The sequence below is a fragment of the Dermochelys coriacea genome, chromosome 10, assembly GCF_009764565.3.
Source record: "Dermochelys coriacea isolate rDerCor1 chromosome 10, rDerCor1.pri.v4, whole genome shotgun sequence".
Lineage (NCBI taxonomy): Eukaryota > Metazoa > Chordata > Testudines > Dermochelyidae > Dermochelys > Dermochelys coriacea.
The window spans coordinates 59,622,574-59,642,380 of NC_050077.1; the positions used below are offsets into that span (position 1 = coordinate 59,622,574).

General features: G+C 35.8%; 1 protein-coding gene across 13 annotated transcripts in view; it reads right to left on the minus strand.

Moving 5' to 3' along the window:
- The window catches only part of TCF12 (transcription factor 12), a 288,139-nt gene that overhangs the window by 33,194 nt on the left and 235,138 nt on the right, over positions 1-19,807 (minus strand). For all 13 annotated transcript variants that reach the window (XM_043494002.1, XM_043494000.1, XM_043494005.1 and 10 more), the window contains 4 exons: positions 5,981-6,086; positions 4,726-4,865; positions 4,277-4,421; positions 1,735-1,799 (listed from right to left, as the gene is read on the minus strand). In XM_043494002.1, coding sequence (XP_043349937.1) covers positions 1,735-1,799; positions 4,277-4,421; positions 4,726-4,865; positions 5,981-6,086 — 456 coding nt within the window. The remainder of the gene's footprint in view (positions 1-1,734; positions 1,800-4,276; positions 4,422-4,725; positions 4,866-5,980; positions 6,087-19,807) is intronic.

Genomic DNA, 19,807 nt, shown 5'->3' on the forward strand with positions numbered 1-19,807 from the left:
CTGGCTGCTCCTGCCAAGCAACAACATAGGATGACAGAACTAAGTTACTATGACAACCAAAGCCCACCCACCAGTTAGATTAAACATTCCTGCCCTGACTTCCACTCACAGTAAATTTGGAATTTTCTCCAAACATGAGCCTGGTTTTCCAAGCTAGTCACAGTAAGAGAAAAATACCTGTGGATCTGTTCAACAGGAAAAAGATGGAGAGCAACTGAAAATCTCACAAGATCACATGGGTCTGGGCTAGCCCATAAGGCCAAGATTTTAGCAAAAAATTTGGCCAGGCTGTGGACCATATATGCTCTAGGAGAGCTGTACAATAATGAACAGCACAATGTTTGTAAGCACTGCTATGTCCAAGAAGCTTTTCCTTCAGATTCAGCAGAGCCAAAAATGGCCCAAATTCTTTACTAGATGAGCAGTTCATGCAGCCTAAGACAGGACTGCCCTCTGCACTCTTGGAATTGTTAACTAGGTACCTGATCCGAAAAAGCAAGAGGGACAGTATTTTTCTCTCCAAAGCCAGGCAGATTTAGAGAAATCTGCTACCTGATATGGACATCAGTGAAGTCAATCTGACATTATCATAGCTGGTCATCCTTTAACATACGACCATCAGAAGCAAGACTAACAGCATCTGCATGAGTGTGCATATTTGCGTGCAGTGGGCTGAGGTGGGAAAAACGGAAAGCAGCCCAGAGATGGTCTTTTGCAGCTGCAAAGGAGTCATTTTTATCTCTTGAATCAGGATTAGGCTTCCAGAATGCTAAACAACAGAAGTCGGCAGAGCTTTCCCAGCCACCACCCATAGATCTGGAATTTCTGCTATACAGAGTATTAAATCAGACACTGAATATAAACAATGTTTTCAAAATGTGTTCTGTCCTGGGAACCGTGCTATTAAAAATAATGCCTCCTTTAATACTATTAACACACACTGTTTTACTGCATTTTAAAAATTATTATTAATATTATCTACAAAAGTTTAAATAATTTTAATAGTTTAGGGACTTGCAATGTTTCAATTTACTTCATTTTATTTCATTATTTGCAATGGCATCTTCAGTGACTGAAACTAACTTAATAAATGGCTTGCACTGATTTTGTCTTTCAGACATGCGATACAAATCCCCTTTTTAAAATGCTCCATAAAATGAAGTAGGATAGCTTATAACAGAGCACACATCACTTGACATTTTATTTATTAAGTCTAAAAGGTTGTTTTTCCCACAGTACCTTCAAATCCCAATGTTATATGGCCACTGAGCATGCACTTTAAACCTTGTGCCTAATTTTGGCCTCAGATAAATTTCATTGACTTAAATGGGAGTTGTATGTACATACTACGGAAAAGAATTTGCTTTATGATTAGGCTAAACAGCCAGTGTTTGTAAATTTTACTTTGTACACACAGCTTTCCAATCCGTGCTCATCTGTGATATCCTGATCTTCCGCAGAATAGGCAAATGCATAGCAAAAATCTGATTGGAACCTCCCACAAATAAAAGCAATAATGTCCATTTGCCTTGACATGGACATAATGTACACAAATGTATCATGGAGTGTTACATAAACACTTCAGGTTACTGTGTTTTGGACATATTTAACTGCTAACTGTAGGTATTCATAAGTAACAAAAAGGTAACTATGAATAAGGAAAACCATGATCAACATTTTAAACAAGATGTGGTTTAAATTAATCTGAAGACTGTGTCAATAATCATTACTTACAGATGCCAATGCCTTTCCAAGTGCATCACCCGTCTGTGAGCTTCCAGTCCCATTTCCTCTGTTTCCTGTAATGGGAAAATAAACACAATGCTTATTTTAAGGCCAAAGAACTAAGTTTCTTTTATTAATCTAAAGTTTAGCAAATGCAGCTGAACACACTGTTCACATTGTTTTAATGGGACACTGTCAGGAAGTCATGATTAACCTCATGTCAATAGAACATGTTTTCATTATATCAAAACAATGTGAGTGAACACAGTCTTGTGTTTAGATTTTGGTAATCTCATTTCCCTGCACCATTTGCAGCCCAAATACAACAGCATTGTTCCAGCACGAGGATGAGAAAGTGAAGCTAGTTAGGGACAAGACTGAAACAGATTTGCCTAGTTTCATTATCCAGGCTGAATGAAAACCAAAAGGAAAACAGACTGTGAAAAATATTTTTTAATTAATTTTAATAATATAAAGTAACACTAAAGGGTTGCAAATGTAACGGATTATGTAGGCAGGCCAAGCTCATGGGACTCTCTGCGGCTCTTTGCATTCCTCCATTCCCTCCCACAAGCTCCCTGTGTGTCACCCTCCCAAACCCTCTATTTCAAGGACTCCCTGCCACTCCACCCTGCATGCTATGGACTCTGTCTCCCCATTTCCACCTGTGCCACATGCCAAAGGCTCTGTGTGCCTCCTCATTCCAAAGGCCATCAAGTTGAACATAAGGCTTCAAAGGCTCAAACAATTAGAAACACAGGTAAGGAATTTTTTTGTTTCAAAATATGAATTTTATCCTGAATATGTCCTTTTAAGAATATAGATAAATTCTGTGCACATCAAATTCTGCCAGCAAATATTGCACTTTCATGCAAAGCTGTGCAAAATGTTCACCATGAAATCCAAATCATTCATCGATCACCTCATTTTATGTTTTATAATAAACTTCAAATCTCTCACTGGATTTGCAGAAAGCTTTATGAACTGGACTCATTTAACGATCCAGGTCTATGATATGCCCCCAAATCAGGGCAAAAATAACCAACCAGACTAAGGGCATGGCTACACTTGCAGATATAGAGCACACTGAGTTAAACCGCCTTCGTAGAGCGTAGTAGGGAAAGCACTGCAGTCTGTCCACACTAACAGCTGACAGCGCACTGGCATGACCACATTTGCAGCACTTGCAGCAGCATTGGGAGTGGTGTATTATGGGCAGCTATCCCAGCATGCAAGTGGCTGCAACATGCTTTTCAAATGGGGGGGGGAGTGCGACAAGGAGTGTGTTGTATGTGGGGGGAAGAGAGAGTGGGTTTTTGGGGGGCTACAGCATGTCAGCATGCTGTCTTGTAAGTTCAGACCCCCCTGGGCCCCCTGCCTCTCTCTCACAGCATTCCACACTAATGGTTGCTTTGTCTCAGAGCAGATAAGCAGCCGGCTGTCAGAAACGGAGCTTTCAAAGGGCATTTCCGCATTCCTACAGCCGATCCAAACAATGACAAGAGTGGGTATTGACTTAAGGGGATTAAGGGGCACAGCGTAGTAAAGCAACACCTAGTTCACACTGGCGCCGCGGCGCTCAAGCGGGGGTGCAGCAAACATTATTCCACTCGCTGAGTTGGAGTGCCAGCAGCGCTGTAGCCACTGAGTCAGAGCAGTCTACATCCCTTGCCAGTGAGGACGGGTAGTAAGCTAGTGCGCCCGGGGCTCCTTTATTGCGCTGTAACTTGCAAGTGTAGCCAAGTCCTAAATTTCCCTTACACCAAGACTAAAAGTAAAGCTGAGTGTGAACCCATACCAAATTAAAAAGGTACTCATGCAATCTTGAGAGTGGAAACCACTGAATTTCCATGGCTGTATTAATAAGTGATTTTATGAGATACATCATCATTATTCACAATTTCTATGAAAAGAGAAAAAAATGAGTCCACATTTGTACTCTCTGGATACACAGTGAAGGAATTAAAGAGAGTTAATAACCTGCCACTGACCTTCTTCCTTTGGCACTGGCCAGTGATCTGAGGCCAAATATGAGGGGAGGGGGCACATAATACACCATGAAAGATTTTGTAGCAGATTCACTCTAAAGACAAAATGCCTCGAGCCACCACAATGCTCCATTAATACACGATGGCATCTATATCACAAAACAGGATCTTTCTACATGCTGTTTATGCACTGATTTCACAAAGCCTGGGGGACCACTGGCCATTTATTAAATGGGTGCAATTCCCTAGTATGGGCATAGTTTAAGTGTGTCTGAAATCAGTTCAGTTTAAGTCTATTACAAACCAACTTAAGCTAAACCGATTTAATACAATCAAACCAGTTTGAGGGTCCACACTGGGGGGATGAGGTGGTTGCACTGATTTAACTAAATTGGTTTAAAAAATATCCTCCCTTTAGTTAACCGGGCACAAATTGTGTGGAGACCAGGCCTACCTCTTAGTATCTTATAGAACTAAAAAAACAACAGAAAAGGAACCTTTATTGGTTAAATAACTTTAAATTGCACCTTAAGAATTCTTATTTAATCCTAAGAGAATCTTACCCAGTATATTATCTGATCCATTGATGGGTGGAGTATGTGAGGCAGCGACATAAGGTGAACTACTGGTACTGCCGCGATGGAAGCTAGACATTGGAGGAAGACTGGCATTTATATCTGTAGGCGAGACTGAATGTGGGGGATAGCTCTAGAAAGAAGCAAAACAAATAAGAGCTAATTAAGCAGAATCTTTAAATACATTTATATATCTTGTTAAGATACCATTATCTAAGAAAGGGACTAGCTGTCCATCAGCCAAACAACCCATTCCATTACAAAAAATCATTTAAAAATTATACACAAACAAGATATAACAAAATCCATATGCCACGATTATGAATTCTGACAATCTAATTTTGAATTGACACTACTAGAAGATAGACGGGAAATGAAACAGATCAGTCTCCAGAAATATATTTACATATGCAATTGCATTAGCCTATATAACTTACCAAGCGGTCATGTGTGTGTAGACTGCCATAACTGCTGGACTGTGACATGTGAGAAGAGGAGCTTCCCAGCATTCCACCATAACCAGGCTGGCTCATCCCATTGGATGAATTCCAAAGATCAGAAGAGTTGTGGGTTCCATCTATTTTTTTTTTAACAAAAGAAAAGATCTCTCTAATACAAGAAGTATACTGAGTTCTCCTTTACTTTACATTATTTTAAAAATACATAATTCAACAACTCAATTAGCCTAATATCAGTTCTGAAATAGAGAATAGCTAATACGGTATCTCCCATTCTCCTGCCACCACATTGTATTGCTATATTTAAAAAAAATGAGGCTTTAAAGCTGAAATACAATCCAACCACAGCTGAGAAAATAACAAGTACTCTACTAATTACAAAGACCTTCAGTAAGGCCAGATTTATATCAGGAGGGATGATAAAAATTCCAGACTTCAAAAAAACTTGATGCTTGGCTAAGTAATGCTCACCATAAATATACAGTGGAAAAGATTTCTCAATTCATAATAGGCAATTTATATTTGCTAAAACAATCTAACACTATAAAATAAAAAGATTCCATAATAGCAGACTTAAATAACTGATAATTACTACATTATATAAACCCCAAACCAAAGTGTATCAGCACTGTTTTCCCTCAGCAATAAAGATTGCAATGACACTGTACACTTCAGTACACAAAGATGATGATGTTTACAGTATATTTCAAAACCTCATCTAACCCCTAGTTAGGTGACATGAAGTTGGGGAAATGTGGTCTCAATCTCATGAATTCTGGTCCCTGTTTTTGTGCAATTCAAAGTTATCTGTATTTTTGGCATGATGGAGACATAAGGATTCACTGAGAACCCCGATTGTTAACAGATATTGTACAGCTGAACACCAGAATGACCAAGAAGCCCTCACCTCATTTTCTGCTATCATTCTGCTGTGTTGTTTTGAAGCCCCTATGAGTCAAAGAATGGGGAATTCTGTCTATCTGGCCTGCTGGATAATCCCCTTAAATTACAGTCAGCAATTAATGTCACAAAGAAACCTTTAAATCAAAGGATAGCTCCCTTCAGCTAACAGTTTGTAAAAGTATATAAAATTCAGTGCTACGACCCAGCACAATACCTTAGCTTTCCTGGAAATGTATTTATTACATTATTCAATGCAACACTGGGTTAGCCTCACATTTCCACCAAAAGGACAAATTACAAACATTACTGTATTTAGAGTTACTTTACTCACCTTGCATAAAGAAAGTGCTAGCAAACATACTGCTTGGTGGTTTAGGAGATGGGTAACTTGGAGATTCTCTATTGAAATCATCAGAACTTGGGGATGGTGCGTATACCTAAAAATTGGAAAGCAACAAAAAGCATGGATGTAATAGTTGGCTGTCACACATAAGGAACAGCATGCTAGTACAGGGACCTAAATTAAAGGGAACAGTGCAGCAAGTCCCAATATTTAATTCATTTGTTGACATTATTTTGTTTTTAGCAAGTTGCCAAAGTACTGCTGTGATCTTAACACCATACTTTCTGGTGTGCCAATTCAACCAGGTGGCCTGATAAAAGCCTCCATGTTGATTCTGCTTACAAAGCACATATCTCACACAGAAACAAAATAGTGGTCCCAAAATAAGTTTCGATTTTAAAATAACTCTATTCTTGTTTAAATATTTAACAAGTAGGAATCCCAGCAACTCAGGTAAAACATTCATTAAACTGTTGGGAGTTTAGTGTCACTGCACTGCATAATCCAATCAGAAACCTGTCTGCTTTTTTAGAGTTGGGGGGTGGGAGGAGAAGTAATGCAAGTTTATATCCTGCTGAGTGATCTTAAAACGTCAACATTAAATAACCTTTTAAGTCTGGCACAGCTTTTAAAAATCTTGTTTTGATTTGGCAGTGGAGTACAAATTTCTTCTGGTAAGCCCTTGCTTCAGATAAACTCAGTATGAACATTTTCCACTGGTAAATAACCAACTTTCTCATCAATTTGAAAAATATACAGGGGACCAAACAAACATAACAATCAAATTATTCTAATTACAGCAACTATAAATCAGCAGTGAAATAAATCAGAGAGTATTCAGGTATGTTATGTATAAACAAAATCAATATAGACAATTCATCAATGATTCATAGTATAATGCAGGTTGTGCCAAGGGAGGCAAATATCTTTATAACGATAATTTTGCTAAATATTCCAATAAGAAAGATTTATATTGTTGTTATTAATAACAGTAGTATTGTAGTATCTAGGAGGCTCCAGTCATGGACCAGGAACTGAGGCATAGTGGAAAAACAAAATAAAAAATGTCCTCTTAAAATTATTTTTAGTTTATGAAAAACTGTAGTGCAGATACATTAATGTAGTAAATGGCTACTGAGTACACAAAAATGTAATACTTGAGCTAAAATATTTTTGCCACATAATATGTTAAAATAAAAAAAGGTTATTTTTTAAAAAAATACTCAATTTTCTTCTCTCCTTTCCCCCAAAATAAACTTATTGATTTATAGGTTTCAAATGTATTAATTTTAGAAGTCTAAACTTAACAAGTGCATAAGAGATATGCCAAAATTGTAAGGTGCATATTTATGTATATTTTTGTGTGTGCATGCATACACCTACGCACACATACAGACAGTTAGGTCACTCCTCTACCACTGAAACAGGCTGGGTACCACTCAAGAGAAGAAAGAGGGAGACTAAAAAGGGTCTATGACTACCACCAAGGTCTAGGAAACTTCTATTCTAATATGCAAGGGTGAATGTTTTGACATGGGAATTTGGGAAGTTAAGTGGGTCACATCTTGTATTTATTTGCATACAGATACACATAATGCTTTTCCAGACTGCTGTTGTCAGATCAAATGGTTCGGCATGTGTTTGGATAGAGTTGTGTGCAATGTGACTGATCGCCGCTCCTTTACACAAATTTGATCCTGATAACTCCAATGAAATCAGCTGAGCTATACCAGTGCATAAAACACTGCTAAGGATGTACAGAAGCCACCCTAGGCATCTTTTCTATCAAGAACTGGGTCTTGAAGCATGGGAGAGAGGGAGGAATATAGTGGAAACATTTCACAACTTTTATCATCTCTCTGTTTTTGGCATTTAGATTTTGCAATCAAACGCAAGAGGACATTTTTGTTTGTATGTTTTTGTTATTTTGGAAACAAAGTTCGTGTTTCCAAGGAGAGCTTTTGTTCAAATTGATGGCTATTTTTTTTTTTTGGTTACTTCCAAATGTTGAATTCCTGGAAATAAAGAAATTTTTACAATGAAAAGTGCTGACCAAATCTGAGCTACAGCATGACAACATGTTATAAGCTGTGTTAAGAGTATGTATGTATTTATGGTAGATGATAAATATATATACATATCACACACTTCAAACAAAAGTGACAAGACAGTCAAATTTTAAATGCTCACAATCATAAAGCTACAAACATATTAGGCAGAACTGGGTGTAATTTACAAGTTTCTGTTGTGCAAAATAATGCAGCATATGCTATAGCTGATGGATAATCTATCACTGTCACAGGTCAGCAGAGGAAACAAAGCTCAATGACATGTAGCACTGACAAGGAGATGTGCACTGATTAATGTGAAAAAATCCACCATAACATATTCTACATCTTTTCAACTTTGCAGAGTAATGTTATCAACAAGAGTTGTAATGTGGGCTACAGACAAATTTCAATCACTTCTAATAATTTTGACATTTTATAAAACTGTCTAAACAAGCAAGCACCTCAGAAGGGAAATTAAGACGAAAAAGTTAAGCTCCAACAAATGCATCATTTATGGTTACACATGTACAGGACATTAGCACAATAAAAATGTTCTGAAATATTCCAATGTCAAAGAGGCCCTTTCAAATAGCTGCATGGAAGTTCTAGCACAGGCACATAAGTTTATATAGTTTCTATTTGTTTTTGGAATCCTAACTATAGCTTGCAAAAACATAGCAGCAATGTTATGAAGCTGCACTTTTGCCAGTCTAGATTTTTTAGATCAAAGGTTTCTGGCGGCAAAACACAACTGATGTGGTCTCAAAGACTTCATTAACTCCAGATGTGGGGAAATAGTCAGCCAATTCCACAAAAAGAGCAAGTCTCTTTTAGTTACAATCAGACCTACCCACAAATTAAAACCAGGCGTCTTATGTCATCTGATCACCTGCAGACGAATGCCAGTGTTTTTTTTTTTCTGGTTAATGACCTAATCATAAGTTTTACTCTGTGTGATTACAAACAGAATTTAAAAGCAAAGGGGGAAAAAAAGATTATTGAGATTAGACTACATCTACAAGAAGCAAAATGCAAACTTTTAATTAAAAGCTGATAATAAAGGAAACATGTAAAAACCCTTTCAAGTTAGGAAAAGATGCATTCGATCATGTAGCTCAAACATTTTAAACACATTTAATGCTTAGGGCCCTTATTCAGCCTATGCGGCTCTTGGCCCATAGCAGCTCTGCAAGCCTCTCATCACACGGTGATGGAATTTGCTCCCTGGTTAGAAGGTGTTCTCTTTTGCAGCAGCTGCGTAATGAGGTTTTAAGTATGACGTGGCTGCCCAATATTGTCTCTTTGGGCTATCATTTGACGGGAATGACATCTGGGAGGAACCAAAATAGTTCTTCCCGGCTGACATTTTCAGGGAGCCAGGGAATAGTGCTAAAAGAACATCCAGCCCAAAAAATCTCCTTGGCAGACAACTCGGTCAAGCAGATAGAAGAAAATCCATCCTGCTAAAGGTTTCCCCAAATTCCCCTAAGTACATGGCAATTTGAAGTGATTGAATCAGAGGCAGGAGCAGGAAGGAACTTCAGAGAAAGCACCCATATGAAACTAATGAGGGGTGAGAGAGCTCTTCCAAAACACCCATTCCAGGTTCAATTTTTAAATGGTCCATATAGTAGAGGTCTTGTCTCTCTCAAAGCTATACGCAGACTCTACACTTCAACCCTAGGGTTGTAATAATTCCTGCAGGCTGTGTGGCCTCAGCAGGAAGGAAGCAGGACAAGGGAGTTTTAGAGCACAGGTCAAGAGCTCCACTTCCCACTCCTTCCTCCACCCTGAGCTGTTCCACATTTCTCCAGTATGAATGGCTGAGTGATTCTGGGGTTTTTTTTAAGCTCTCTTCAGTTTGTCGATGTCTTCCCTCAATAGGCTGTACTGCTACAGAGCCAGCCTGCTTGGCCTTTCAGAGCTTGGGCAGCTCAGACCAGCATGGACCGTTCCTACTGAATCAGGTTTAAGCAGCATATCTGCTTTCAAATGTGCAGTTATTCTTAATATATTAAATTGATACTATTATAAAAGATCATTTTAAAAGTGTAATAAATCTATAAAGTACCAGGAGATTATATGCCATGTCCTTCTATTTACTAATTTAAAAATTTACATGGAAGTAGAGTAAAAATTAAACATAAAGGCATTACTTTATCTTAAAAGTTCTGAATTACTGATTTTGCTTTGTTACTAAAATTAAATCTTCACTCTATAAACATCAATTAAAGCACCAAAATATCTCATTTGCATACTTTTCAACAAATTTCCTTCCTATTAATGGGTTTGGTATTTTTATATTTTCACGATCCATACTAAATGTAGATGTAAACAGATGAAACATGCCAGTGAAGCAAAACATCAAAACCTATTTTAAAGATGCCTCCACTAAATCAGGATCAAATCTCCCAACATGCATGCTGTATGTGAAATTATAAATTATATTATTCATTTAAACCCTGCTATTCAGAAAGTTTCAGAGGTCACGAAAACTGACATTTATCAAGGTGTTATATACAAATTTCTGTTCTAGGGCAGTAAAAATGGATACCCACACCTACACCTTATGAACTCCACTAACTGGCCTATTCAAATCTGAGGTGGAGGGGGTAGAGGGAAATGAAAGAGTGGGAGCAGAAGTAAATACACAACATATTTGAAGATTCCTTTGGAAATGATTTCCTAAACAAGTTTCTTCCACTTCCTAAAAAAAGATCAGACCACATTTTTGACTAATGATATGTACAATTTAGTTTACAAAAATTCCAGTGTTTTTATTAAAGGAATGAAAAGGAAGCCTGAAACTGATCAACCCATTTCCAGTACTTGTTTGTCAAATTTCAGAACACCTTTATGACTCTGATATAAACTCCTACATACTATTAATACAGACCACATTAAACTAGAGGAGTACCAATACATTTTCTTTTGCTTTTAAGTTCACTGCTCTTATCTCATTGATAATCTCAGTTTCTGCAACTCATAGGCATAGACTAATGTGTTTCTACAGGCTGTCTTCAACACAAGTGTGTTTATCAAAGCAAATACACTGAACAAATGAGTGTATGTCACTGTTTGGTGCCCACAATTTTGAGAAATATAGATCCATCCAATATAGCACCTGATCCCCTCCCTAGCTGCTTTCATTTGCCCATAGAAATGGACATAACCTTCACACTGAAGCATCAATAAAGCATGTTGTAGAAAACACACCCTCCTAGCAGGGGATTGCTCCTCAACAGATTGGCAGCTCTGCCCACTGGACTTGAGCAGATAAAACTCTCCTGGGCTATCACATTGAGACCCATAATATTACTTTGGAGGGGAAAAAAAAATAAAGTTGACCAATGCTACAAGCTCACTTTATTCAATGCTCAAAGCAGTCTACCCCTAGAGATTTCCTACATGATCCTATGTTTGTCCTGACTTACACATGTTAGCTTTGACCTTGTCTGAGCTGCTATGGGCAGCATATGGTATAGGGTAGATTTAATTGTACTTTTCTCTCTGTGTACTAACTGATCCAATACTAATAAAACCTGAATCAAAATCCCTCTGGAAAGCAGAAAACATTTACATTAACAACACTTGGTTGCTGTAAACTTCGCAAACCGAATATGTCTACATTTATGTAAAAACAGACTTTTAGAAGGTACCTTAGGAAAATAAAATTGGATTGATATATTTTATCTGAAGTAATCTGCAAAATTTTAACACTTATAGTGATATGTGCTATCTTGATATTCTAATTCAATGTGCTATGAAATAACACTAACAGGCAAACCCCACCACCATGCCATGTATTTAGTATTTTATAGTATTTTAGTATTTTACCTTTTGGAAAAATGGAGAAAATAACTTTACTCAGGAACTAGTTATCTCACTCAGGAATTAGTTATAATTTTCCACTGAAAATGTGGAAAGCATGAATGATCTTCAGGAACATACATTATAATTTATGTTTGTTCTTTCCTTCTCTATTTATCAACATTATAACAACTTGGTATGGCAAAAGCTGAAACTCCTTCATAACAAATGCCTCTCTATGAAATTTTGCCCTACACTGAGGAAAACATAAGAGTAACTACTTACATACTTAGTAACTAAACATAACCTCATGGGACTGAGGTACCAACTTCATTCATACTGTGAACAGTACCTGGATTATAACAACATGCTACTAAATTATGTCATCTTCAATAGTGGCATTAAAAGCCGTACAAAATAAACTTGAAAATTAAGCAAAAATGTTTCTTCAAGTGATTTGATATTGTTTCATATGCAGTAAAATTGACATATTCTCTATTCGGCCAAATTTTTAAAACAGTTCTCACTCACTGCTTATTTGACTACCTAAAATAGTGTTAAAAAAAAAAGTTCATATAAATAACATCCTACATGTTTTTAATTTTCAGGTGTCATTGTTGAAAAAGCTGAGAACATTTATTTATTTTATCTCAATAGAAACTCAAACAAAAACTATATTTTTTAGACCTCGATTGGTTCCCTTTTCTACTTTACAGGGCATGAACAAAGAAGCACCAATAAAATAGGTTCCCTTAAAAAAAAAAAAAAAAAAAGAAGGTAGAAAGCAACTACCTGTAGCCATTAAAAAAGCCTGTCAGTACATGCCATTAATTTTGCCTCAAAGATCTGATTTTTTCCGTCCAAAGGATATGAAGTTAGCACCTAGCAGAAATGAAAGGAGAGGTGGAACTCAATAGACAAAATGGCTTAATATTTAATCACGCTTTTTCTCTATTAGAAAGAACACTCTTTTTGACTTAATTCAACCTTTCTTCCTCCCAGCCCCCAATGTATAGTTGGATGTTCTTCCCCGACACTAAGAAAATCATTTCTGGATATCAACAAGTGCAGAAAAAGGTAAAAAAAAATGCAGTTTTCTAGTTTAGTATAAATAGCTAATGCAGTCCTCCAACACAGAGAATAAGTTCATTTACTTAGTTTTTAATTTAGGGGACACACTACTCAAAATATTTCTTGTTTCATATTATATAATACACATATCAGTAGTGTTTTATTGCTTAGTAGAGGATTTATGCTAAAATTCTGATTTTCCCTACATACTTCTCTTCTGTTATATATGTTAAATTACCAAATTAATCCCCTCAGACAGCACGAAAAATCACATTTAATTTGTAAATTTTTACTCTACTTCCATGTAAATGTATCTCAAACCTCTTATGATCACCCACTCTGTATTACCTAGCAGTATTTAGAAGCATCTTTTTCAGTTTAATCTTATTTTGCCTATGTATTATTTACTTTGCTAACTCTTTTCCCACTTTAAGGTTAAAAATATCTTTCAAAAATATAATTTACAGATGAAAATGTAATACTGGTTTCTGCATGTCATTTACTACTTGCATTTTTTGCATGCAAATCAGCATTTCATACAGTTTAGTAGATAGCAGACAGTATGCTGATATCTAAAGTCAAAATCACTATTCAAATAAAATCTCAAAACATGAGCCAGATGCCATTATCTGCTAAGTGATCAAATGATACAAATTAAAGTAGTAGCACTTCAGTATGAACTGTGGTCTTGAGGTATACAGTCTTCTCTAAATGTGGAGAAGTTCACACACAATCCTGAATATCAAATTAAAATCTCTCTTCATTTGAAGGGTAAAAGCATAATGGAAAGCAAAACATGAAAAAAAAACAAACAAACAAAAACCCCAACCCAACACACACTCTGCTTACATATATTTGAATGAAATAGTAATTACATTTTTTATTCTAATTTATAGAATTATTTGTAGGGATAAAATACTGAAAGCTGCTAAAAAGTTAAAAAAAAATCACAATCGAAACTTAAGGCAACAAGATATGGGATTGTCATATGATTTGTCATCTATTTACTAACTCTGCAAGATCATAAAGGTCACCTCTGACCTATAACAGGCACATGCTATCAATTTTCAGGCCATCCTCCCCTACAGCACCAGGACTTCCATCTACTATAAGCCTGGAAATGCTTAATAAGATCAAAGCTTTTTTTCCTGCTACAGAACAAAGAGAAATGTTGTAATAAGGTGATCTGTGCTCAAGAAAGAATAAAAATCAGAACTCCATTCAAAATCATACTCCTTTTGCTTCAGGGGTATTGTATAGTTAATTTTACTTACGTCTAATATATATCTTCACATAAAACTTCAAAAGACTGTTTTAACTTAAGAGCGGACATGAAAGAAAAATCATTTCACATTTGAAAGACAGCTGGTATTGATATGAAAGGAAAAGAAACAGAGATCATGCAGTTTCACTTATTTCCCCACTCTCTTCCCAAATCTTTTCTCTCATCCAAGAAGCTAATAAACCTAGTTTTTAAGGAGTTTAAAGATCGTTAGTTTGATCATCGTTAATCAGAAAACCTTGGCAAAAAGTTTACTACTAAATAAAAGCAAAACTCATGCAAGCTTATGGGACAAGAAATAAAAACGAAACTGATCTATATTACTGATCTATATACATTCCTTTAAAGACCAGGGACAAGCCAAAATCATATACAAGTAATATGAACATAAAAATGCTAAACAAAATGATTGTGCAAACACTGTATAAAAGAATCCATGACACATAAACCAGATTTGTGTTTTGTATTCTGCCATACGATATTTTAACATTTTAAATTAATATCAATTATGAAATAAAATATGTCATTTAATACATAGCAAATTAAAATACAGAGGAATTCAAAGATTCAGTTTTAATTTTTTCAAAAGCTGGTGAATGTCCATTTTATTTTGTAATCTGCAATAGTTCCAAAATCATTTTAAGTAAAATGAAAAAATGTTATTGGAAAAATAAAATCTTAAACAAGAGCTTAATGCTTGCTTACAATTTGAGATCTACTACTTGATTCAAATGCCAATCGACAGCATGGCACAAAATCAGTACAATGACCAGAATCCATCACTATGAAGCCCGTCACTAAAACAGAAGTCTATCAAGTATAAACAAAAATGTAGTATTTTGTAATCTTCAGGAAGAACATGAATTAAAACCCCTCTACTGCACTATTAGGTACAAAGTCTACTGAAAATGTTTTACTGTAAATAGTGATTCAAGTTTGTGAATCAGACTTTCCTGTATAGGGTCAAAATGCTAGTTTGATTGGAAGCAGATGGTATAATAGTAAAGTTAGTCTCTGAACCTCAAACTCCAAACAGGAAATGCAAGCCTTACTGGCTGACTGCTTCCCTAATCATTCCCAGAGATTCATACTTATTATTTTTATAAATAACCACAAATTCTTTCATCTTTTCTCCCTGTTGTACAAAGCAGCCAATAAACCTAAATGTTGTTTTTTTAACTATCAGAATTCCCCACCACCACCACCACACACACCATTTGTAAACACGGAGCTCACAGATGGTCTTTTAAAAAGAAAATACATTAGAAATGTTATGCAGTTCAATGTTAGGTTAATGTTTTAAAAATTACAAACCATGAACTTAACTGTATCTTATCACACGCCAGTCTTACAAGTCTTCTAAAATATGCAAGTGAATTACATCAGCAATCTAAATGTACTTTGTTAGACTAATCTAAAAACACACGGGTTTCAGTAAGTGCCTATTCAGCTATGTCAGCCACTTTGAAACTATATGAACAAAGAAGCATCCCTTACCGTTTCCCCATTGCGTACTACATCAAAGAATTGCGCCCATGTCCGTACGATGCGCACCTGGGAAGCACATACATATTTATTCTAAAAAATTCGCAGTCTGCACAGTGCCTGCTTCTCACCTCCAGCAACATCCATCCACCCCGATCAAACAGAGTAATTCTTCAGTACTATGTGTACACACTGATCTACGCAAAAGACTTATGCAAAACAGGACTGAACCATCTCATACGCTAGGGTGGTGTGGAGAGAGACTACACTAATCTCTATAAAATTATATCAACTCCCCGTTTTTAGTCATAATTCCAACCAACAAAACCCTTGCAAAAACAATTCATTTACAACAGTTAAGATGCACAGGTTTGTAGCTAACAATACACTGAGAAATTATTAGCTTTGTCCATACAAATAAAATATTACAAAGGAATAACAAATGGAAAAATCCTAGTTAATCTTCTGTTTTTTGTTTTAATTCAATTAGAGCACTTGTGGCAGTACATAGAGTCATAGCTTGATGCACCTCCAGTGACACTACCAGCTGGCTCCATCTAAAGTTGCTTCCAACTTTGACAAACACATCACAGAGCAATCATGAACTGGAAACACTGAATCATATGTAACAAGAAGGACTAGACAGTTCAGCCTTCTATATAATCACTTCCTGAGCCAAAAAGTATCATGTCCCAATTAATTAAGTATCTCTACTAGGCCATGGGTTGTTTCTAACTGGGGAAAAAGTATATCCTCTTAAACAAGTACTGTATGGCTGCCAAACAAAAGAAAATATAGTATGTCATGTTTAGTTAAATATATTACATATGCTTAAAACAGACAATGATATAAAGGTAAATATTTTAATCACAAAATCCAAATTTCATATTTAAATTACATAGCATGAAAAAAATGAGTAAGTTTGGCCAAATTTTAAACATTTTAGACTATAAAAACATTTTTGTGAAAAAAAAATCCCCCCCTCCATACATGTACATGTACACAAACACACACACACACGGACACGGACACGAGAATTGGCAGAAACATACAATTTTAGTGTTAATCTGACAAAAATGTATTGCACAATATATTGAACATGTATTGCACAGAATCCCTCAATACAAACACATTTATAGTCTATTCTTCTCTAAACATTGTGAAGAATATGAAATTCCCTCAATTTGCTTGATGAATTAAACATATAATATGAAAGCCAATATGCAAGGAATGAAGTTACCACAGTTGTGGGGACGGGGGAGTAATACGAAAAGCAAAACCTCCTTTGTAGCTTATTCAGTACATCAGGAAACTCCTAATCCAAGTGTTTGTACATAAATATGTTTATATTCTACAGATGAGTACAACTGGCTGTTAAAGAATGTGCAGGGTCCAGTGAGCCTTTAAAAAAAAGAAGTCGAAGGACAGAAAAAAAATTACAGCAGAAAAATCTCTTTCCCACTCTCTTTGCCAAATCTGTGAGTTTGCCCTGCCTTCCCTTCTGTCCAGAACAGAGAAAATACAGCAGACTAAGAAAAGAAGGGGTAACATTCAATTCAGCCATGTGTAGGGAAAGAAAGCAAGCTGCAGAAATTAGGATACCTTTGACAAGCACCTTTGATGATGGGGAAGTCATCTAACCACAGAATGAAATTTAGCAAAAAAAAAAAATCCCAATAAGCTGAAATACTATGATCATGTGAGACTTCCATTAGGTTTTTGTACAGTGTCCATCACCTTAGTAAATAAGCACTGCAATATCTGTAAGTATACAGAATATATTTAGATTAGACACAAAAGTCTAGTCAGTGACATGAACTAGCAAAATGATATAGGCATAACAGTTAAACTACTGTGATTATTCCAGTTTTAAATTAGGAGGTTCAGAGATATTCTGAAATGTAAATGATTCAAAAAGCATGTGCATTTTTACTGTTTAGCTTGATATGTTGGTCAGATTGTTGCTTTTAATACATACATATACAGAGGGGAAAAGTAGAAAATGCAGCAATTTAAAAGCTAATGAACCAAATTTGAACCAAACTCTTCACCAATGCAAAAGACTAAGCAGCAGCTGTAAAAAAGAACATCACTGTACATGAGACTATTAAAATGCCAAGCCTGCAGAGTGACTTGCAACTTCCTCCTTCCCCCAGGGATCACAAAGCCCCATTTCAGTCCCCAGAGAACTCTGTAAGAAGCTTTGATTTACAATTAACAATGCCGTTCCTTAAACCTCCTCACTATGTTTAGGCTTTTGTAGACGTGATATGCTAAAAGATCTTTAGATCTCTTAGACATACTGCTTCCCTAAGTATATAGTACTCCAGGATTAAAATGAATTATTTAGAACAATATATGTTTTTATATTCAGGAAACACACCAAAAAAGCTATACAACAGAACTCCAATTTTATTTGGAGGAAAGAGGCAGAATAAAAGCATTTTCTTTTTTAATCAAATAGTTCCAACATAAAAACTTTTATAGTGTTTAAAAATGTTTTAGCAGTGGTTAGATTCAGTTCTCCAAAACAAGGATGGACATTAATGTGTATCTTGTAAAATCAACTACTGGGTGTGTGCATGCAATAATTTGATTATTGTTGAAACACTTTGGGAAATAAAAACTCAGTATTTTACTATATGGCATACGTGTTTCATCTTTCTCGCAGCTCATCTTCTAAACTTGCACATAAAAACAGTAGAAGTTAAAAGTGTGAAGGCAGTATTAATTGGTATTGTTTGCTAACTTGAGTAACATCTGTTTAAAAAAAGTAAATTGCTGAGGCTCATCAACACACAGGTAATCTAGTGTCAAAAACAGCACAAAAGAGTAGGTCTCATTCAAAATGCTGCCTCTGGGCAAAGATAGAATAAAGACAAATACTCCAACAATACCGCTCTGACAAACCAAAGAAGTAACAATTTCATCATACTGTTTGGAGAATTAGCTATTTTACTGGAGCAGTACAGGTACACCTATATGCACTGCATTGAAAATTATCACCGTGTATATGCTTATAGCACCAAAATATTATTTCCCCAATACATTGTCACCCAATGTATCATATTTTGGGATCAAATTATTCTGCTTTCAAGCATACCAGATTGTTATGAGTTTTCTTTAATCTCACAGTTTACATTGCCTAGAGATGATGACAAACTGACATTTTATAATTTGGCAAACTGCACAAATGTATCCTGGTGTTGCAATTATATTTTGCATAATTGCAGCAAAAAGCTGGATATACCTATAGAAAGTTCAAACAGTAACTACTCCAACATCCAAAAAAAGTTCTCTTTGTGTATGTCTGTGTTTTATTTTTTATTTTACATTTATTCTGAGCTGCAGCTGCACTGATTTTTCCCTCCTTAAGAAAAGCATATTACGGTGAAATGGATCGTATCTGTATCAGTGATACAGTTATTACAGTCAATAGTTATTTATTCTATTTTTCCATGGTGACAAATCAAGGGTTAATCTTATGACTCAGTCTGACAGAACTAGTCAGCTGGAGACAGGGCCAATTTTTTAAACTTGATTTCAGACAGACATGCCGTCAGCAGAGGAGCACTGAATGGACATGCACTTTTGTAGCCTGAACGGTTTCCATTCACGACTCTGCACGATATCAAAAACAATTACCTGTGTGTTTCTGTGAGTATATATAGAGATTATGATCTCTGACGCAGAGTGAAATGCTGATCTAATAATAAACTAAACTACCTGTAAGAATGTTCTCAAAGATTCATTCATTTTCAGTCTGATTTTTAATGATACTTGCTCTTTAAAGTCCAGCTGTTTTGTCAAACGTAGAATTTAGTCTATTTTCTTATCTTTGTCCAATTCAAAGACACACAACAAAACACACACAGCAAGAATGAATCACCCACCTTTTTAATGAATTTAAAATTACCACTAAGTTGACATCATAGAGATCATTGGAAATTATCCTTTATAATATACCAGAGATAGGCAGAGGATCTCATCTCCACACCACAGAGCATATCCTCTACTCAAAACTGTTCATAAATATGACTTAAACGTCATATCAATGTTTAAAATAAAATGTTGTATTTATTGCTTGTTTTATTATTTCTAATATTATAAGAACTA